The sequence below is a fragment of the Dendropsophus ebraccatus genome, chromosome 10 (genome assembly GCF_027789765.1).
Source record: "Dendropsophus ebraccatus isolate aDenEbr1 chromosome 10, aDenEbr1.pat, whole genome shotgun sequence".
Lineage (NCBI taxonomy): Eukaryota > Metazoa > Chordata > Amphibia > Anura > Hylidae > Dendropsophus > Dendropsophus ebraccatus.
The window spans coordinates 88894254-88917499 of NC_091463.1; the positions used below are offsets into that span (position 1 = coordinate 88894254).

Here is a 23246-nt window from a genome sequence, read left to right on the forward strand (position 1 = left end):
TCAATGAACGACAGTCAATGTTTTATTAAAGTCTACAAAAAATGGTTTATTCTGCTATAAAATATAAATTTATAATGAAAGTGTCAGTGCCAAGTGGTATCTTCTGCAGTGTCCTCTGTCACCAGGGACGCGTTCCCCGCATCTCCTGCTTCCGTTTTACCCATTGAGCGTTCATGACTGTCCCCAGCACTGTCCATGATGGACTCTCTGACCACAAAGCCTTGGCGTCATCAGGACTGCAGGGACTGTTCTGTTCCTGGGCTTTCATGGGGCTTCTCAGTCCTCCAGGTGGTGGACGGCTGGATGGCATCTTGTGTTGTGGATTATTGTTGGGCTGCAAATTCATATTATGGGGGGCGTCTCTGGTCGCTCCCCCATTTCCCCTGTGAATAAAATATGGAGGAGACAACACAGCCAATGTAGTGTATTGTTTTAGCCATGCTCTACTGTACTAACAAAACCCTCTTTAATGTACAATTACTGTAAAATCACATCCCTGTAGAGATCTGACTGATTGATGCTACAAGCCCAAAGCCTAAGGCTGCACTACTAAAAATCTGAAGACATTATAACCTGTTACCACATACACCAACATGCACTAGTCAATGGTCTTGCATAGTGGCAGGCATATCACTAAATATTGGAAGACCCTCATACATCCTACAAATATGGATGATCCTGCCATAACTATGGTTGGTTTGGCCATCGCTTATCTAACATGTATGGCCAGCTTCAGGTCACACTTCCAGAGTATTATACAGAGGGACTCTTACCCTGTAGCAGCTTCACATTGTTCTTCTTTAGTGTCCACTGGAGGAAGAGAACAGAGATAATAATAATACTTTAAAGGGACCTAACACAGTTCTGAGTACAGAGGATGAAAAACAAGCCCTAAGGGTGAGTGCACACTACGGAATCCCGACGAAACACCCATTGCGGATTCCGCATCTTACACCTGCGCGCATCTCCGCTGCTCCCATAGGCTTTATTCTGTGGTTTGCCAGATTCTGACGTCCGCCCAATGAATCAACCCGCTCATTCTTCAGGCGGACGACGGAATCTTTCAAACCACAGAATAAAACCTATGGGAGCAGCGGAGATTGGCGCAGCCGCCAGAGTCTGTGATCATGTGCGAGCTGTGGAATCCGCGACGGGTGTTTCGTCAAGATTCCGTAGTGTGCACGTACCCTAAGGCTGCCTGGAAAACATGCCTTAAGCTGGTGAGAAAACATGATGGTCTTATTGTTAGCTTCATAGATCACTACCGTTTGTCCCTTTCAGGTTTGTTTTCGAGGACTCCCTATGGCGGCATCCCTAACTTCTTCAGCCACTGGTAATCAAATGCTGCACACTGGGTTTTGGACAGACCTGAGCATGCTAGAGGTTCATTCATGTCTAGTAGCTTTCCCTGACAGTGTTTGACTTTATAAGGAAGCCTTAGGACATGACTGGGCACTTACAGGGAAAGCTACCTGCAAATGCGCACTCACCCCACAGTGTGTATCCTTTTTTATGAGTAGGGTGGGAATATATTACTATATACACATGCCCCTCCGTTACAAAGATAACATATCCATCATGCCCTTTGCATGATGGGAGTTGCAGTTTGCAACAGCTGGAGGGCTACAGGATTGAGCCAATGATTGATAACCATGAATACACGCTTTACCCCATACATGTAATGCACTGAAAAATATAAAAATGTATGTTGAAATTTTAATCTACAGAACAGGGTCATGGAGCCATTCACTTGCTTCATTAAAGAGACTCTGTCAGCAGGTTTTATGGTGTCCTATCTCAGGTTAGCATAAACTGGGGACAGAGAAGCTGAACAGAATGATGTATCCCTTATATTGTTTTGTGCAGCCAATTGGGAGAGATTCTCCTGAATAACATGGACAATAAGTAGTCCTCTCCATTATGTGCATGAGCTCAGTAGTCCTGGATATTCATGAGAAACAGAAAACTCCGCCCACCAGCTGCTAAATTACAATTATCTATCCATGCTGTGTATAGGCAGCCAACTGTCAATCAGCAATTGGAGGGCGGGGGGAGGGGTGTGGCAAGAATCCTATTCTCCTACATATTAGGAGAACGGCTGAACAAAATCATGTAAGTAATACACCAAACTGTTCAACATTTCTGTCACTAGTTTATGCTGCCCTCATTTAAGGCCACATAAACCTAGTGACAGATTACCTTTAAATGTGTGATGCAGAACATGGTGATGCAGTACATACCTGTAGGTGGCGCCCTGGCAAGAAGTGGTGGGGAGGGACACGAGTGGCGGCTATAGCAATTCCTCTGGGCCATGAGTCCGCGGGAATGGTTCATATCGCTGAGAGACAAAGCGACAGAGACAGAAAGGGCAGGAGGGAGGGAGGGGAAGGATGAAGGACAGAAACAAGCAGGAGGGTGGAGTTGCAGAAAGTGAGAGTGGAGTGAAGTGAAATGCGTGGAGAGCAGAGAGTGAAGAGACAAATGATGTCATCAGCCCTCACATGTGTCTACACAGATGTCCTCAAATTATATCTATATACACAGAAACCACAAGGAATGCTGGGTGAAATACTCTCTCCAGGTGAAGCAGGCGTAAAAAAGCTTCTGTACATTTAAATGGGCACTGTCCCTTTAAAAAAAACCTTTGACATGTCCTAGAAACGGAAATGCACTTTATCCTACCAGCATTATGCTATAGTACAGGAGATGCTGAGCAGACTGATATAGAGAAACTAATATTTGAGGGATTCACTGTAACTTGTAATGTATTGATACCCATGCTACTTAAAGGGGTTATTCAGCGAACATCTTTCTTTAAAATCAACTGGTGTCAGAAAGTTGTATAGATTTGTAATTTAGTTCTATTAACAAATCTCCAGTCTTCCCATACTTATCAGCTGCTGTATGTCCTGCAGGAAATGTTTTATTTTCAGTTGGACACAGTGCTCTCTGCTGCCATCTCTGGCCGAGACAGGAACTGTCCAGAGCAGTAACAAATTCCCATAGAAAACCTCTCCTGCTCTGGACAGTTTCGGGCAGATGGGATATCTGCCAGTGTATTACAATGGAGATGTGACAGCACAGACAGGCAATGCACTCATTCACTAACTGTAATATTCCATTATTGTGGCATCTGATAGTCCAGAAACTCTGATAATCTAGCACTTGTATAGTGAGAGATATAGATTTGTTTCCATTCACTGTACTAAATAAAAAAATAAAAATTTCTTTGACCATCTGTCTTTAAAATAGGATATGTTGGCTAACACCAGGCCTCATTACTGCTGTATTTAAGGAATTTTACTGTATTTGAGGATTGGGACATATGTGTAAGGCTGAAAAATTAACATATAAAAGAGCATGGTAATATCCTCTGCACACAGGGTACACTAAACCTGTGGTTTGTTTGTTAGGCTGCATTCCCACGTTCCGTGATCCTGACGGATCATGGACGTGGAATGCATGTACCGGAGTCCCCCCGCGCCCGGACAGCATCTGCTATTAGATGCTGGGAGCGGGGGAGACTGTATTCATAAGCGCCGCGCTGTAGTAACAGCACCGCACGGCTGATTCATTACAGCGCGGCGCTTATGAATACAGTCTCCCCCGCTCCCAGCATCTAATAGCAGATGCTGTCCGGGCGCGGGGGGACTCCGGTACATGCATTCCACGACCATGATCCGTTAGGATCACGGAACGTGGGAATGCAGCCTTAGTGTTGTACACTCGAGATGCAAGACCAGGGTGCTGACCAGAGCCTGAATGGAGGATCAGTGTGGGATGTAAGAGGAGCGTTACCGCTTTTTTTTTTCCCCCTCACTGCTTATTTTCAATTGTTTTGCCTTTTAACATTTTTAAACTATAAGGCTCCGTTCACAGAGAGTAAAACTGGTGGATTTCCACCAGTATCATGCTGGCAGTCTATGAGAGGCTCGCGCGCGCGCCTCCTCTCTCCGCACGGAAGAACTGACATGTCCATTCTTCCACACGGAGAGAGGAGCCGCGCGAGCGTCCCATAGACAGCCAGTATGGCACGGAGGCTGGTGGGATTCCACGACAGAGAAATCCGCCAGTTTTTCCTCCCTGTGCCACCAAACTCCCTTGTCTTGCTGACCTACGTATGGAAAAAAGAAATGTATGACTGCAAGGGCATATCAGACTACACAGTGTTTGTTTGTAGTCTGTAACCATGGAGACAGATTATTTTCCACAGGAACTGTGTAGACATTTTTAGACTGATAGCAAAACTGCTTTATTTTCTTTTTGTTTTAGACAAGCTGAAGCAATAAACATTTATTGCATAAGTTTATATACCCCTTAAATTTTTTTCACAGAAGGTGGCACCCCGCCATGTATTGTTCACTCTCTAACCTCGCCCCTGCATGAGCTCCACCCTGCACGTAATACAGATGCATGAACATATTATGACAACCATGAAAAAAAACAGCAACCAATACACACGTCTCTCCATTCGGCTTTTTATTGATCCAGTCAAGTAGAATATTAACCACCATCTAACAGACTGCACCCATCAGTGACCCGGGGCGCACCATTCACCTACAGAACATAGAAGTAAACATCCCGGTGTCCGCCACAATGGATACCTCTAATGCATGAAGGCAACAAGCTCTTTATTACACCCAAGTGTGCAAATGGTTAAACTGAACATTGTAGGGTCAAATATTGTTAGTGTATAAAATGGTTAAAGAAACATATAAAACCCCAGACATTCTTAGAGCTGAGAGGACAGAAGGAAGCGGAGCCGCTACATGTCTATGGTGAGGAAGTGAGCCAACAGCGACCCCTACTGGCTATAAAATAAGAAGTTCTACAAAACTCTGGTACTTCTTTGACAAAAATAAAAATCTAAATAAAAACATACAAAGCACAAATAAATTATATAAAAGGTAATTTACCACCACAGGTTACATGTCGACTTACACATGATGAAGTATGAGTGACCTCTCAGGATCCTATGACATAAGACACTGGAACTTACACAGTATTCATTTTTATACTAGGGCCAGAACATCCCCTTTAAAGCGTAACTGTTATTTCCAGGCCCAAATTACACCACCCCAGCCAAACAGTAGATTATGCATAGGTATAATCATACATCCAGTCATTTAGCTGAAATCATTTGGTTTAGTACCTTTTTCATCCCCTGTACATGCTGCAGCTGCCACCTCAGTAACTGTCCTGTATTTCGGCTGGTGGGCGGGATCCTCCTTTGATGATGTCTGCCCTTCCTTTCTGCCTCACGCAGCCTTCCCTCACTACCCATAATCCACCACAAACCAGCCGGGAGCGAGCACAGAGGACAGACCAATCAGAGCACTGCAAGCTCTGACACCCCCCCTCCCATTCTCATAGCACAGCCTATGCCGAATACAGTCACACCAGAATAGCTAGAAGATGGTACAGCAGAGAAATAGTGGACATTATGGTTAATATAATAAAATACGTTTGTTATACATACAGCACTTCCACAACACTAATTCTGATTATTGTTGGTCTCCACTATAGTATCTGCAGCTGTAGCAAGACTAGCACTCCCATCATACTTTCACTTTCATACCATGATGGGAGTGGTAGTCTTGCTGCAGCTGCAGATGTCCTGCACACTCCTATGATAATGAAAGAAGGGCAGCAGGACACGTTCTTTCACTCAACTACTGAAAAGTAATGCCCCCTCCTCCATCCCCCTGCACTGGAATGGTCTGGTCTGCATCAGCTCCTGGTATGGCTCCCTCTCTCCACACATGTGACAGAAATGAAGATGCAGAAATCTGCACGGAGAAGCTGCAGCAGCACCACCTCCATCCCTCTGCAGTGACCCCTGCTCTCTCCTGCTGCCGTGTATGCAATCCGTGCATAGGGGAGGGGGAGGGGCTGCACAGCAGAAGAGAAAGTGGAGATGAAGACAAGATGAAGCCTTGCTGGGCTGTCGGCATTCAATCTTCACATAAGGATCTCCCTGCTCTTTGAAGCTGACAGCTCCCTCACATCCCACTGCAGTGACTAGGAGAGGACGGACTGAGAGATAAGAATGTGATGATTACATGCAGGGAGTCTGGACAGCAAGAGAGGAGGGCAGGTCAGTTAACCCCTTTCTTGCTGTCCAGACTCCCGGCATGTAATCATCACATTCTTATCTCTCAGTCCGTCCTCTCCTAGTCACTGCAGTGGGATGTGAGGGAGCTGTCAGCTTCAAAGAGCAGGGAGATCTTTTGTGAAGATTCTGATTCGGACGGCAGCACCTCTCTCTATGTAGTAGGAGCTATGACACAGCTCCTATGTCCCTGTACAGGCTGGGCATCGGCTTCTACACGGGAGCGCGCACGTAGGCTCTGAGGGAGGTGCTCAGAGAGAATCCGTCTTCACAAAGGCAGAAAATGTGAAGACGGATTTTATTGAAAAGCTGTGAAAGATTGTGCAGATAACAAAGGCTAGGGGGGAGGATAAAAGTCAAGATTAATTGGACTAGATGACAAGAAAAGCTGATAAAGTATATTAGTAATTAATTTGAAAACGCTTAATCTATGCAAGTAAAAAAAACAAAAAAACATGACAGTTACACTTTAAGTGATCGCAAAGCATCCCTCAGTGATCAGCTGTAACCTGTAAGGGAAACCTGCCATAAAGTGTTCAGTTTATCTACAACGCCACCACAGGAGAAATCAGGCATTACAACATGTCCACTGAAATAAATGGGGATGGCTAACAAATAGAGGACATGACAGGAACTCCAGACGCTCAGTGGACACATTGAGGACCCCCCCCCCTTCCCCGTGGATATGGCCCTTGCTGTGACAAACTCTGGAAAACATAAAGACCTCTTAGGTCAGGTTCACATGTTCCTAGTGTGCCATGGGACAAAATCTCACGTTGTGATTTTGTGATGCAGTTATGGACCACAATTATTCTCTGTAAATTGTGCACATCGATTGGCCGCACTACGCACTACTGCTACACATGAACCCTGCCTTAAAGTGCAAAATTATTAGCCCTTATTTTATTGTCTACTCCAGTGTCCCTCAACCTGCGACAAAGCTGTGGCAAAAACTACAACCCCCATCATGCATCATGTCAGCTAAAGACAAAGCTTAATGCATAGTTAACCACCTAAACACCACAATGGTCCCGATGCCATCTCCTAATAAGGCCAATGACAACAAAGTCCTTTCAATTCCACAAAGTATATAAGAGACGTAATGACCACTCAGACGGGCTCTAAAGCCAAAAGGCAAACTGGATGTGACTGCAGGACATCACCAATTCACATATAAACATACAAAAACACCCCCCCCCCCCCCCAAATCTGCCTGTAGTATGAGAGCTGTGGCACCAAACAACGCCATAACATAGCACATAACATTGGCGGTATATGACACCGGCCATTCTCTGCTGGTGTGATACAGTATGATTCAGATAATTTAGCAGGGTATATGAAAGACAACCCACCCTTGCCCATTAACTCAGGACACCCTAAAAAATATAGAAGCTGTATAACAAAACAATCCCTGCTTGTTAGAAGGATCAGCTATAACCTGTGAGCAAACCTGCCAGTAAGCATTAAAGGGGTACTCCAGCGAAATGTTTTTTTCCCAGTAATTGAAACACATTACATAGTTATAAAACTTTGTAATATACTTCAATCTCCTATCTGCCCCCCTTCCCCATCTTTTTCCCCCTCAATCACCCATCAGGAAGTGAATAAACTCATTCTTACCTAATGACTTTTGTGACAATGACATCATCAAGAGGGGGGTGGGTCTAAGCCCTGTTAGGCCAGCCTCTCTTTGTCAGATGACTCAGGTTGCTCAGCTCTGATTGGCTGAGCAAGATGTAAGCCATCTAATAGTTCTACAGAGTCAGACATTACAGGAGACAAAGTGCATCATGGGAAAGGCCAAACCAGGAAGTGAAGAAAAAATGAAGCCACCAACTGGAGCTTCAAGGACCTGCAAACAGTGGGAAATTCAAACGGAGACAGACTCCGGAGAGATGGTAAGTGGCAAAACTATGTTTATGATTGATTTTTTTTTTATCAGCTCTGGAGTACCCCTTTAAACGTCTCTGCAGCACCACCACGTGGGGAAAACAAGAATTACATGGTGTCCATTCACATCAATGAGTTGTCTATGTGACACAGGACAGAGCTGGTCCTCCAGAGAAATAGACGCTCTTTCCAATTTTTTAACACAGAATTCCCAAATAGGATTTACAGACATAATTTTTCTACACTAAAGAAAAATTCCCATTTCGGTCAATGCATTTTCTTTTACTTAGAAATTTTCCATAGGAAAATGAATCTGCATTAAACACAATGTTTTTTGCTTGTACAATAAGGGAATGTCTGACTGGAGAGATGTCCTGCCATCTATGGCTACCATAGGATAACGTCCGGCTCGTAACGTGATCCCACTGACTCATTTCCTCACCATATACAGGGGACGGCTCCATGGACTGACCTCAGGACATTCATTGACTACATATATAACAAACAGAGGCAGCCGGCCCCACTCTTCCACCACGCTGGTTGAGTACTGTGGAGAATTCTGTGTGATTTTTTTTTTTTTTTTTGTTCCCAAAGTGAAAAAGTAACAAAATGTCACTGGTACTGTGCGGGTCTATGGCGTAAGATGTAGGAGGAGGATAAAGTACAATGGCAGTGGAGATCGTATAAAAGATCAGGTTAATGGTGAATGCTCTGAGGACGGGTCAGGGAGCTGAAGACAGGGAGGATGGAGACAGGGAGGGAGAGAAAAAGAAGAAGAAAGAAGAAGAAGAGATCTATAGTGACAGATAGAAGGAAACCTGTAGATCACTGGTCAGAGAGAGTTAACCACTTGTTGTATATAACAACATGACATATTCCAAAAAACATCACTGTTACCATCAGCACAGCTGGATCTTCATATGGAGGCGATAAGACCTTTCAGTCAAGCTCAGACTCTTTGGGATCTTCTGGTTTGTCTTAATGGGAGGCAAAAGACTTCAACAATCCCCTTAGACATCAATAAGGAAAACTTGTGCTGGCCAAGAGGGCTCACAGGAAGGCAACTTATTACCTGTGTATGGCCTGGGCTAAAGTTTTATCCTCCAGCTACTATATAGCCAGCCGCCAAATAACATGTATTGTGTCCGTCTGACTCTCCCCTTATAATATCAGGGAAAAGAGAAGGCTCAGGCATGTTAGATTTCAACTTCAATTTTCAGCTTTCTGCGGCTGCTATTCAGTGAATAGCGGCCACAGAAAACCTGTCAGTGTACACTATGGAGCGAGTGGCTCCGGACGCACGCTTCATAGTGTGCCGTGGGGAGTTCTGATGCGGGCGCGCCGGAATGCGCCCACATCAGAACTCTGCAGTCCTAAAGATGATCTATTCAGAGACCGGCCGTTCCGGTCTCTTACGTAGTCAGCACATGGCCATATAGTGCAATTGGTTAGTTTAGTTGTTGGCCAAATGATCATTCAGCCGCCTGCTATCTAACGGAAATGACCAGCTCAAGGGTCCTATTACACAGAGTGATTATTGGCCGAACAGAATGACTTTCTCTTTGGTAACAGGGCCAGTGATCAGTCAACGAAGAAGCTTATTCCCCGGCTGACCATGCAGCTGATATGATGTAAATTGCATCACAGGTGTGTAACCCACAGTAAATCCGCAGCACAAGTTGCATGTGACAAATGCAGATATGGCTCAAAAGTTACCGTACAGCAATGGTCTGTAACCTCAGGCTCTAAAGCGGTGGAAAAACTACAGCCCCAAGCAAGATGTCCGGACAGAATTAGAGCCACAGGTTAAGGATCACATACTTGGATTATTTTAGGACTACAAAAAGTTAAAGCAGTCTGTTCTGGTGACCTATGGCACCTTCTTACCATATCTCTTGTAACTGGACACTAACCACTTTTACCCTATGGCCAGTCCATACGTTGATCCAGCTGTGCTCAACAAGTGTCCAACAATAACTCTCTTAACCGAGATGGTTGTAAAACATTGTAAAACATCTACAGACAAGGAAATCCTGACAACCAGGCCCACAGAAGAGAGTTCAGACATGCCCGGTGGTGTCACATATGGGTGGTCACTACTCTACATGTACAAGTGCTCACATTTAACCCATCAGTACTGACACTAGTGGGTTACCTGGTCCTTCTCCTCTGGGACGGATCCTCCTGTTCACCATTGGCTGCTCTATGGAGTGAGTGAGGACGACAGGTTCTGAGTGACTTCACAAATTCGTCTTCTCTAGGAATTGGTCTGGAGCATGCCCGGGTCGGAGAAGAACCAAGACTACCGGCACGGCTAAGGGATGACTGCACCTGGCTAAAGGGCCAAGGGAGACCTTCCTCATGCTTCAAAACTGAAGGTAAAAAAAATAAGCGAAACATAAGCAGAATTCTATAAGAAAACCAACACGGTCCTCTCCCTGCTCCACAATAAACATGGTGGAGAAAAACCTTTACAGTATAGAGAGTTTCTACAAGAAACTCCATTATTACTTGGCACTAACTGATATTATTTCTGTAGACAGCAAACCAGACTATGTAAGTAGGAGCTTCTCCAATGACCCATGACATAGGCATGATACTCATACATGGCAAAGGGCAGATGTGACCAGTCTATCTTCCCTCTGTGACCACCCATACACATTACATGTAACGTCCCCAGACAGCCTGCCCCATAGTCCTTACAGTCTCTCTCAGACAGGGAGTACGGCTTGATCTCTCCTTCTGCTCGCTTGGGAGGTAACTTTTTTCCTGGGGCTGAAAGAAGAAAAAGCAGAGAATGTTACAAGACATCTTGTTGGTGACAGCAGAGACATCTAGGTCCCGTCCATGCTCCGGGGTGCTAGACTAGGGGTAGGAAAATCTACATTAAGGAAAAGATAGAAAGGGATGTTCTGAGTCAACCCTGGGGATGGCAGGGAGCAGATCCATAGACTAGTAGAGATACTGAGCAACAAGCATTTGGGGGCAGATAAATATATATAACCTGTAGCTACTGACAGCGGCATCTAGGGAAGTCATGTTTGATTTCCAGAGAATATCCGCCCAACATATATAACATACACAGGGGTTACACAACCTAAAGCAAGAGAATCCTCTAAAAGAGATCAATACCCCCTGCAGCTACTATAACAAACCATGTTAACCAGTATAAAGGGACAAGAAAGGAGTAAATGGGGTAAGGTGCAAGAGATGGAGAGATTTTAAGGGGGAGGTGGGTATCTTTATGCCTTACGGTACAGTTAGTTGGATGATCTTCAAGGTCCCTGTGAACAGTGGCGTCAGCTGTATGGGGTGAAGGATTGGAGGGTTATAAAGAAACTGGGTCATGGGTGGAGAGGACCCAGGCAGTAAATATTATGTGTGTTAAGAGGTTTACAATGGAAAACGAAAGCAGATAAACTATAAATAAAAAAAATCAACTCCAGCGTATGCCTGGACCAGTAGAGTTAAGGAACTATTACACGTTCTGTGTACTAAACACAACGATCATCGGCTTATCATTGATATAGGTTTGGACCTATAATTGTCGGGCGCCAACCGCGCATCACTACGTGTAATAGCAGTGCACAGCCGGCAGCTGATGATTTGCAAAGTGCATACATTGGCCGTGTAATAGGCCCAGTAAATTAGCGCCGATCTAGCAGATCGTGCCCCCATCGGGCCATGTAATAGTACCATTAGTGTACCCCTTAAAGATCCCTGGCTGTTTCTCCTGACAGCATCATAAATATGGCTGAGCGTGGAATAACTAGACCTACAGCTATTCCTTCTTTCTGCCCATCCCATACACATGCATGCTTGGTTTATAGTGTGGGGGGGGTGACCTGCTGTAAGACTCTTTTGGCAGTGAGTTATCTCCATGGAGAACAAAGGGATCTGGTGTAGACATTAAACATGCCCGATCCTTCTTTACACCACCATCATCTGTCAGAGGCCCCCTTGCATATATTATAATCCGCCAGTCCCAATGTGATTTTAGAGACATCTGTTGAGTTCTCCTCAAGGTGTATAAACCTGGTAAAGGCTGCAATGGGTCAGATATCCGACTATTCAAGCATCCAGATGAGCTCACCGTAGTCACCCACCTGTATTGTGCTCCCACAATGAATCCCCATTACTTCCCATAATAAAACTTTACTTCCAGTCCTAGTGAACTAACATGATGTACATGCAACCCCAGGGCCTGAGCGCTAGTCAGACAAGTCAGGTTCCGTAAAAATAAGGCTAAAGGTTAAAAACACAGAATCCCTTTAAAGTGTCAATGTCGTTTACATTTTTTTTGCAGAAATCAATAGTACAAACGATTTTAAGAAACTTTGTAATTGGGTTTATTGGTTTATTTTTATAATGAAAAAGCAGTTTGTAGCTCTCCCCCCTGTCTTCGTGGTTTTCTATGGATAGGGGAGGGGTGGAGGGAGATGAGGCACCAAAACAGGACAACAAAGAGTTAATTTACAGCTACATCACTGGGCTATCTCCTCTGAGGTCAGCACTGACCTCTCTGAACTATGAATAGAGGCTTTCAGCGGCTCCTGCTGTGTAATCCTTTTTTTTCTGCCGATGACTAATCTCCCTCCTCCCCCCTCCCCGCTCCATAGGTTACACAGGGCTCGACTGATGTAAAAGAGTTTCCTGATAATGAGCAGTAGATGAGAGAGAGGGGGGGGGGCTGGGGAAAGTCTTTTTGAATGCAGATAATGGCAGATTTGTCTAATAAACCCAATTGCAAAGTTTCTTAAAATCGCCTGTACTATTGATTTCTGCAAAAAAAAAACAAAAAAACAGTGACACTTTTTTTGAGGGAGAGATGGACATGTAAAAACATTTGTCTGCAAAAGAGCTCAGAAAAGTATGTCCATGAGCTCAGAGTTTCAGACTTTGCTGTTATCTAAAGGGGCCTGACCTGGTGGGATGTTCTCTCAGGCTAAGAAAGGTGGTGTATGAGATTGGGGAAAAATGTGATAGATATTTCACTTCCAGAATAAGCAGCAGGTTAGTCAGTAGGTGCTCACCCTGTGGTACCTGATGGTGTCCCAGGCTGTGCTTTAAAAAGGTGAACACAAAGCATAACAACTTTGAGGGTACTTTCATATAAAACATCGGAGTCCGGGTACTTGGCTTAGAAATGGGGACCATAGGCTGTGTCTGGTATTGTAGCTTTTATTGAGCTGCAATACCACATGCAGCCCATCGCACTAATCTCATACAACACCCATGAGGCACACTACTTATTTTTATAAAAAGTCATCTCTTACCTTTTCTGTCTCTGAAAAAACCTTCAAAGACAACAAAATTATTAACCTGAAAAAAATAAATAAAAATATATAGACAGATATTATTAATAATAACAATAGCATGCACACACATAAACCTGTGAGACTTGACAGGTAAAGACAGTTAATAGGGTTGTTCACAATTAGAAAAACATGGCTGACGCAGAACTACGATTCCCTGAGCAGTCCAAGCTGTGAACTCTGCAATGGGGTTCACTATAAGACTTACTACAAGCTGCTGCAGCTACTCTTCATCTATCTAGCCACTCACCCCCCTGCAAAGATTACTATTGGTATCTGTATTCAAATACCTCACCGGTTTTTGAAATAAGGCCACTAACAATGTCAGGAAGACTCAAACGTACAGACCTTGGGGTCCATTTACACAGAAAGATTAGCTGCCAAAGATTTGAAGCCAAAGCCAGGAAAAGACTATAAACAGAGATCAGGTCATAAAGGAAAGCCTGAGATTTCTCCTCTTTTCAAATCCATTCCTGGCTTTGGCTTGAAATCTTTGGCAGATAATCTTTCTGTGTAAATGGACCCTTAGGGTTGTGATCAGCAGACATATCTTTCTGCCAAAACCAGCTTATGCTTCTGACTGGCTTAAGACTTAAAGGAATATTCTGCAGATTTTATTCTAAGTGTGCTTGATGCAGTTAAATTAAAAAATTGATACCTATACTCACCCTCCTTGCTCTCCTATTGTCTCCATGTTGGTCCTTGCTGTGCTGCACTTTGGTATCAGCACAAGGACATTCCTGCTCCACCAATCAGTGCTGCACAGCAAGGACCAACACAGAGACAGTAGTGGTGTTTTTTTTTTTATAAAACTGCACCTTGAGGACATGGGAATACAAGGGGTAAAGTAAATGTGTACAAGCAGAATCAGTGAGTCTGAGCAATGACATCCCACAAATACTGAACTATGAATAAGTTTTTCTTGAAGTGTTTCTTTAAGACCACAGCTGTCACATCTCTATCCTTCCTTCTCACCTGTGGAATAGTTGAGCGAAGGTTGTAGTGTTTTCGCAGGAAGGAGAGAAACTTCTCAGACGGTCGGTCAATGGCAAGATGCTGTGGTTCAACTTGCTCGGTCTGGAAATGGAGGTAAATAATAGATATTCACAGAGAGAAGGAAAGCAACATAAGGGTAAAAAGGAAGAGCGGATGACAACATTAAAGTGGTGACCACAGCATATATAACAGTATGGCATACAAGGGCCGTGTACTTACTCTGAGCATATAGCCAAACAGCTCCTTCCCAAATCCGTGACGCTGAAGAGACTCGTGAATATAGAAATCCAGGATGCACAGAGGCTCTGCTTCTATATGGGATCCTGTGTGGTCCTTGGAAAAAGGGGAAAAAAATGTGACGACTGGGAGTTAGGGGTCTATTCACACTGTGGAGCTTTCTCGGCACATTTGCCAAACAGTGTGAATAGAGAAGAATAATGCAAGTGAATGGCCTAAATAGGCGACTGTCAATATGAAAGGTGTCCTTACAGCTCCAATAGTGGTCTTATTTGTTCTGTATAGATGACAAGTGTCAAACACAGGCCCTCCCTCCAACTACAATTCCCATCATGCCTGGACAGCCAAAGCTTTAGCTTTGGCTGTCCAGGCATGATGGGCATTGTAGTTTTACAACAGCTGGAGGGTCTGAGTTTGAGGAGTAAGCCGCTGCCAGGCTTCTCTGAAGGTGGCTTATCTCCATGAAAACAAAAGGGTCGGGCAGTTGAAATCGAATGTGCCCAATCCTTCTCTGTTGGAGAGTCAGGCGGCCTCCATACACGTTAGGCGGTTAGCTGATTTTAATGAAAACAATGGGTTTTGCCAACTTTTGGTTGAATTTACAAGCTGTAAATTTGTTGGAGGACATGGCCCCATTCATATGAATGAGAGGGTCACAGATGATTCTGCCACAAATCAGCTGTGTGTGACTATAGCCTTACCAGGACAAATAACTTCTTATATCCAACCTTCAGGAAACCAATCACTACTCCCCGGCCGGCGCTGAAACATAAGACATTGAGATAAAAGGTTACAGGGAAGAAATGTGGTAGAAAGAGAGGAGGGAATCAGACACAGGACAAGTATATAATAAATGAAATAAAGCTAATAAACCTGTTATTTGCTTAGCAGAGTAAGACTAAATATGACTACTGTCAAACCTCCTACAAAAGTTATGCAAAACACTTTGAAAGAGTAAAGGGGTAGTTCAGAAAAAAAGAATTTATTTAAATCAACTGGTGCCAGAAAGTGACGGAGATTTGTAATTTACTTCTATTAAAAAATCTCAAGTCTTCCAGTACTTATCAGCTGCTGTATGCCCTACAGGAAGTGGTGTATTCTTTCCAGTATGACACAATGCTGCCACCTCTGTCCATGTCAGGAACTGTCCAGAGCAGCAGCAAATCCCCATAGAAAACCTCTCCTGCTCTGCAGACTAGAAAGAATACACCAATTCCTGCAGGACATACAGCAGCTGAACTACTATATGACACGAAATAACTAGGCAAAATGGAAGCTGAGTTGCAGTAACCAGGTGCGACCACTACACAGTGAAGGGAGACAACTGCTTCCCGCCCTGTTCACTGTGTAGTGCCAGGGCAAAAAAGCCAGTGACTGATGAACTATCCTGTGGGTAGCTCATCATTATGTCTTGCTCAGAAAACTCCTTTAAGGAGGAAAAGCACAAGGCATGGGATCTTACGTTTTTGGGGTGCAGTCCTTCAGGATGTAGAGGTGATGCTGATTTGTCTGCATCCGAGAAGCGCTGGTTATAGGTGCAGGTAATCGCTGGGCCTGAAACACAGAAGATAAAGATAAAATAACAAGAAATATGCTGATAAGAGCGCCCTCTAGAGGACAATGTGTAATGTACCATGTTATGGGTTATACACATGGCAGGGTAAAGTCATATTCTTAATATAATGTTACCTTTGCTGATGCCTTCCCAATCTCATCTATGACGGACGTGATTTGTCTCTGGGCCTCAGAGCTGGGAAATAAAAAGGGAATAAACTTCATCAGTTATTGATGTTATTGGTTATATTGTGTACACACGTAGTATACGCAGCTGTAATAAGGTCTGCACCCCAGTAATAATGGCACCAGCCACAGTACACTCCTGATAATTTTCCAGCACCAGCTATAATGTGACCCCACAGCAATGCCTGCCTAGGTGTGAACATTGCCAAGGCCACAGTACCCATCCAGTATAATACATGTTCCCATTCTCATAGCATGATGCTTCAGAGACATGACATGTCCACGTTTCATAAATATGAGTAGTAATGAGCTGCAGTACCACAGATAACCTTAGGAAAAGTATGGCGCTGGTTTGGAAAGAAAAGGAGCCATGTTTCTCTATACCCTCTATACATCTCCTTTGATGTGTTCAATCCAAGATTTACCATGTTTGAACACTAATCTCTGATCTTTGACTGTTAACAATGGCACCAACAAAGCTCTAATTTTTTAAGAACCTTTCAATCCTGAATTTTCCTAACAAAAGAGTAAGGCCTCATTCAGTGTTTTGCATGGAGCACGATTTTGTCCACTCCGTGAAAAACACTGGACGTCTGTTGATTACATCTGTTTGGATGCGCTGGTTTGGGGATCTGGAGGTGCTGGTGTTGTCCACGGGCGGAGTGTGGGGTTGAAAGAAGCGGGAAGAGACGGGAGCGGTGATGGGAGCAGGGGAGCTGGTGACAGTAGCGGGGGAGATGGGAGCCGGTGACTGAAGCGGGGAGAGACGGCAGCGGTGATGGTAGTGGGGGAGAAGGGAGCTGGTGACAGGAGCAGGGGAGATGGGATTGGATGAGATAGGAGCGGGGGAGACGTGAGATGGTGACAGGAGCGGAGATCGGATGAGATAAGAGCGGGGGAGACGCGAGATGGTGACAGGAGCGGGGATCGGATGAGATAGGAGCGGGGGAGACGCGAGATGGTGACAGGAGCGGAGATCGGATGAGATAGGAGTGAAAAGAAACGGGAGACTGTGACAGGAGTAGGGAGAGGCATCGGTGCCGTGATCCGCACTATGACCTGTCCTATTTTTTCGTGGCAAGGATCACGGCACAGATGACAGCACGGATGGTATGAATGCACAAATAGGATTTAATGGGCCCTAAAATTGTCCGTGGTCACGGATCTGCAATCATGGAGAATTTTAGGGAACGTGTGAATAAGGCCAAACTGTCGTACAGCTGAAATCTATGATGGTGCTTCCTCACCAGAAGTTATGTGAACAATAAAGGTTATGTTATGGTCTGGACTATGGAGGCATTATATCTTAGCTCTGGTCAGTCTATCCTGGACTATAGGGGCATTATATCTTAGCTCTGGTCAGTCTATCCTGGACTATAGAGGCATTATATCTTAGCTCTGGTCAGTCTATCCTGGACTATAGGGGCATTATATCTTAGCTCTGGTCAGTCTATCCTGGACTATAGAGGCATTATATCTTAGCTCTGGTCAGTCTATCCTGGACTATAGAGGCATTATATCTTAGCTCTGGTCAGTCTATCCTGGACTATAGGGGCATTATATCTTAGCTCTGGTCAGTCTATCCTGGACTATAGGGGCATTATATCTTAGCTCTGGTCAGTCTATCCTGGACTATTGGGGCATTATATCTTAGCTCTGGTCAGTCTATCCTGGACTATAGAGGCATTGTACCTTAGCTCTGGTCAGTCTATTCTGGACTATGGGGGTATTGTATCTTAGCTCTGGTCAGTCTATCCTGGACTATAGGGGCATTATATCTTAGCTCTGGTCAGTCTATCCTGGACTATAGGGGCATTATATCTTAGCTCTGGTCAGTCTATCCTGGACTATAGGGGCATTGTACCTTAGCTCTGGTCAGTCTATCCTGGACTATAGGGGCATTGTACCTTAGCTCTGGTCAGTCTATTCTGGACTATGGGGGTATTGTATCTTAGCTCTGGTCAGTCTATTCTGGACTATGGGGGTATTGTATCTTAGCTCTGGTCAGTCTATTCTGGACTATGGGGCATTGTTCCCCAGCCGCTGTCGGTCTGGCACCAGAATAGTGAACCATTGTCAGACACTGTCTGCAGACTGATAAAATGAACTTCCACGTTCATGATGCCTGAAGAGCTGCAAAACCTTCTGCACAGAGCACTAAGCCATGTTTTCTGCAAGACCTTCTGCCGTGTAGCTTAATGCCGCACTGTTACTGCTGCCTGCGGATACAGCTTTATATTTCCATTATTTATGGCTGCCACACAAATCTTGTCACTTTCTTCTTGAGCCCATCCACCTTTAATAACTACAATTATCTCCCCGTCTTCCCCATACACATACATGTGTATAGTGGGGTTGAAAGGGAAAGCTGTTAGCTGTCCGCTGAACCAGTGTTTAGCTATCTCCGGGGTGTACAGTACAATGCCTTCTTTTGTGTTGCATTGTGGGAAATGTGTTTATTACATTTAATCACTGCTGTTACATCTTACGCTGCAAATAGTATCACAGGTTAGAGCACGCTCTGCACAGACAGAGATCCAGCAGGGGGCCGTAGGGGCCAAGGAGTCAGGAGTTTGTAGGCAGCTCTGGATGTGACTGGAGAACAAACAATCAAGCAGCTCAATATCATCACACAACACTATGTGACAACCAGTCCGAGCTCTGACCCAGTTACACAACGGCATACAGACAGCAGTCAGTGATGCATACAGACAGCAGTCAGTGATGCTGCATGTCCTCTCATCAGGGATGATTCTAGGCCTTCTGCGGCCTGAGGCAAAATTTAAAATCATTTGAAATCATGAAAATCCTAAGTAAGGTGTGTGTGTGCAGAAAACCTGCAGCTTACAACAATAAGTGCACAAACACCCACAATCCAGCCCCACCAGAAATTGCCTTCTTCAAGCATCAACCTTCCAAATTCTTCAATCTTTATTGCTTCTCCAAGAAAAAAAGCCCCTGACGTATACAAGTCACTGCAATGTGACTGCTCCTGGTGATCTAATTCATGGTCACACTACCATTACACCTGCTGCTCCTTATAAAGGGGCAGTGATCACTTGTAGTGTAATGATGCGTGATGCATATAACAATAATACCTGGAGAGTTTTTGCAGTCCTGACTTCCTTGCACTCTACGTCTGGGTATGTTCACACTGAGGAATAGGCGAGGAATTGAAGAGAAAACATTTGTGCTTGACATTCCTCGCCTAAGCAGAATTCAAGCCCCACTGACTTCTATAGGATACCTCTAGCGGAAATCTTTCCCAAAGAATTTACACGTCAATTCTTTGGGCAGAATACAGTTCCGCGAATGAATTTTTACGGATGGAAATTCCACTGTGTGAACAAATGAGCGGAAAGTCATTAAACACAAAATAAAATTACAATGCTCGTTTTTTTACGGGCAAAATTTTAAGCGGTTTCCGTGTGCATTTTGACGTGGAATCCATGAGAAATTCCGCCTCTTTTCTGTAGTGTGCACATACCCTCTGTGTCCAGCTACCATTTGCAGGTCATGGGGTCAATGAAGTCAGTGGTGTGTAGAAGACGGGATCATAAAACATGCCGCCCTTTGGAGACTCTACAAATCTGCCGCCTGGTAAACAAACTCATTTGGCCTGTCAAAATTTTCAGGTTCTGCAACATTTTCACAGATCCTCTTCTCACTAGTCACATGACCCAGTAGCCCCGCCCCTGAGGAGTCACTGCATACACTCCACCCCCTTATAGTAGTACCAGCCAGTTACTGGTGGGCTCCTACACACCTGGAGATAAGCGGCCGCCGCTGTGGGAGGAGCGTGTTATCCAGCTTGCTGATTGGCTCCAGAAAGATCTTGTGGATATCGAAGGCAAACTCCATCTTGATTGCGGAGGTGAAATGGTTATACTAGAATTCGGTGAGGGAAGATGTGTCCTAGGTTAGTGTCATATCCCACCGACGCCTCAGTATGGAACGTGGCAGAGCCCACCTGTATGTGACAAGAGCACACCACATCATATATATATATATATATATATATATATATATATACATACAGCAGGAGGATGTAATGGTATATACGGCAGTGTCTTCCACAAAAATAAAGTAAAGGAGTTCCCCTTTAAGGGGCAATAGGGACCACCACAAAGAGGGATGTGAACAGGCGATATTGTCAGTTTTCTATGCAGTCCTGTATAGGTATCTGTATATCTGTATATAGGCAGCCTTTATATGTGTCTATAGAGAGATGACTACAGTCATATATGCACACTTACCTTTCTCTACACCTCCCCCCAGTAATTCACATGCACGGCTGTCAGTGCGGGGCGGCGCGCACACCAGGTTCTATGTATTCTATAGGGTCGGCCCGTACACCTGCTGCATACGGCCCTGAGGCGCGTCCCCGCCGCCGCTGTCCCGCACCTGCGCGTGCCCGAGACAAAAGAAAACCGGGCTCCGGCTAAGAGGCGAGAGGGGGCCTGACCACGTGACGGCTGCCGCCTCCAATCAGCGAAGGCGACCCTGCTTCCACCTAGCGACGGCTTTCTTAGCAACAAAATCCTCCGCCTCCTGATTGGTCGGGAGAAAAATGCCTTTGCGGCTGTAGTATTAAAAAACCGAGACCACGCCCTCCCGCTATCGGAGAATGAGCTGTCACGTGACCGCCCCTCTTGTCAGTCACAAAAAAAAAGGCTGTGAGGCTCCCTAGCAACTGTCCGGGCCTTCCTTGGTAACAGCTGTATATTCCTGTAGGAGCAGCTCTGATGTATTCCTTAGTTACTGTATACTTTTGTCAGTCCTTAGTGGTTGCAGGGACCTTTCCTGTTCTTTCTTTTGCTCAATGAAGTTACATTTGGTGACTCCATCTAAGATGGCCCCCACTGTTATCTATAAAGGCTAGCATAGAATGAGAATTACTATGGAATAGATGGACACATTGTATACCCTGGCATCTGGGCCGTATTCCCAGCCGCTGCTGCCCTAGGCAATAAACCTGAAGACGCGCCATCCTCACTCACCAATTAGCATCAGGATTTTCTTGGGCGTATTGCCAATAATCTTGATAATCAATGATTAGAGCCGTCTGTATATTGTCTGAAGGAATTCTCACCATAGGATTGGTAGATTGGTTGGTAATAGCTCCAGGCGTCACATTTAACACCGCCACACCAGACCTAAACAACACCGCCATACTGTGACTGGATAACACCGTCTTACCAGACCTGACCAATACCACCATACTGTGACTGGATAACACCGCCAGACCTGACCAATACCACCATACTGTGACTGGATAACACTGTCATACCAGACCTGACCAACACCGCCATACTGTGACTGGATAACACCGTCTTACCAGACCTGACCAATACCACCATAGTGTGACTGGATAACACCGCCAGACCTGACCAATACCACCATACTGTGACTGGATAACACCGCCAGACCTGACCAATACCACCATACTGTGACTGGATAACGCTGTCATACCAGACCTGACCAATACCACCATACTGTGACTGGATAACACCACCATACCAGACCTGACCAATACCACCATACTGTGACTGGATAACACTGCCATACCAGACCTGACCAATACCGCCATACAGGAGCATAACTAGAACTAACTGGGCCCCATAGCAAACTTTTGATTGCCCCCCCCCCCCAAACAACTGACCACTAAGCTGTGAAGAGAGAGCAATATGTATATATAGTATTAGGAAAAGCATTATAGCACCATGACCACTGCCATTACCACTATATTGTTACCAACCAAATCCAGTATGTTAAGATGAATAATATAAACAGTACCAGTTTACATGGGACAAATATTACCACCTATTACTGACTAAAACCCCCGCATACTGAATAATGCTACCACTGCTACGGAATAAAATTCACAGTCCACAGTCCAATATTACTATTGGCCATATAGTGGCATGTATAGGCTCCACACAGGCTTTACACACCATAAGTGATCACAGTGCAGTTACAGGCGTCTTCTCCAATCGGAGTTGCTCACCTTTTCCCTTCTTCTCCATCCAGCCTGGCCACCATAAGGACTTCTCTCAGTAGGATCTGCCAGACAGTTTAGGTTCCTCACTCATGCCCCAATATCCAATGTATCTATTTGCTCCATCTGTTCCCTCATATAGTGGTCCCCTCTGTATCCATATAGTAGTTAGACAACTGTGTCCCTCATTAAGTAGTTAGACCCTTCTCTGCCACCCCCCCCCCCATATAGTACCGTATTTTTCGCTTTATAGGACGCGCCTTTTGATAAGACGCACCCCTGATTTTAGGGGGGAAAATAGAAAAAAAAATATTTTGCTCATTGTCACAGTTTGGAGATAGCAGCAGTGTAATTAGTGCCAATCCCCCCATATAGTTCCCCACATAGAAGCCAATGCCCCCATATAGTGCCCACATAGTAGCCAATGCCCCCATAATATAGTGCTCCCCATATAGTAGCCAATGCCCCCACATAGTAGCCAATGCCCCCATATAGTGCCCCCCATATAGTAGCCAATGCCCCCATACAGTGCCCCCATTGTAGCCAGTGCCCTCCATAGTAGCCAATGCCCCCATATAGTAGCCAATGCCCCCATATAGTAGCCAATGCCCCCATATAGTAGCCAGTGCCCCCATACAGTGCCCCCATATAGTAGCCAATGCCCCCATATAGTAGCCAGTGCCCCCATACAGTGCCCCCATATAGTAGCCAATGCCCCCATATAGTAGCCAATGCCCCGATAAAGTGCCCCTATATAGTAGCCAATGCCCCCATATAGTAGCCAATGCCCCCATACAGTGCCCCCATATAGTAGCCAATGCCCCCATATAGTAGCCAATGCCCCCATACAGTGCCCCTATATAGTAGCCAATGCCCCCATACAGTGCCCCCATATAGTAGCCAATGCCCCCATATAGTAGCCAATGCCCCCATACAGTGCCCCATATAGTAGCCAATG

The 23246-nt window shown here is 45.0% G+C and overlaps 1 protein-coding gene and 1 long non-coding RNA gene across 2 annotated transcripts in view; one reads left to right on the forward strand and one right to left on the reverse strand.

Annotated features, from left to right (window-relative positions):
* Positions 1 to 20896, reverse strand: ATAT1 (alpha tubulin acetyltransferase 1). The gene is made up of 13 exons (XM_069943811.1): positions 20547 to 20896; positions 20057 to 20260; positions 16240 to 16300; positions 16013 to 16104; positions 15252 to 15312; positions 14533 to 14646; positions 14293 to 14394; positions 13279 to 13324; positions 10706 to 10777; positions 10158 to 10374; positions 2241 to 2338; positions 774 to 810; positions 1 to 383 (listed from the first exon to the last, which is right to left on the reverse strand). Exons 2-13 carry the CDS (start codon positions 20149 to 20151, stop codon positions 119 to 121), a joined length of 1260 nt encoding a protein of 419 aa, XP_069799912.1. The 5' UTR covers positions 20152 to 20260; positions 20547 to 20896; the 3' UTR covers positions 1 to 118.
* The window catches only part of LOC138766307 (uncharacterized), a 19940-nt gene continuing 17459 nt past the window's right edge, over positions 20766 to 23246 (forward strand). Inside the window, exon 1 of the long non-coding RNA XR_011358714.1 lies at positions 20766 to 21037. This is a non-coding gene — a long non-coding RNA (uncharacterized lncRNA). The remainder of the gene's footprint in view (positions 21038 to 23246) is intronic.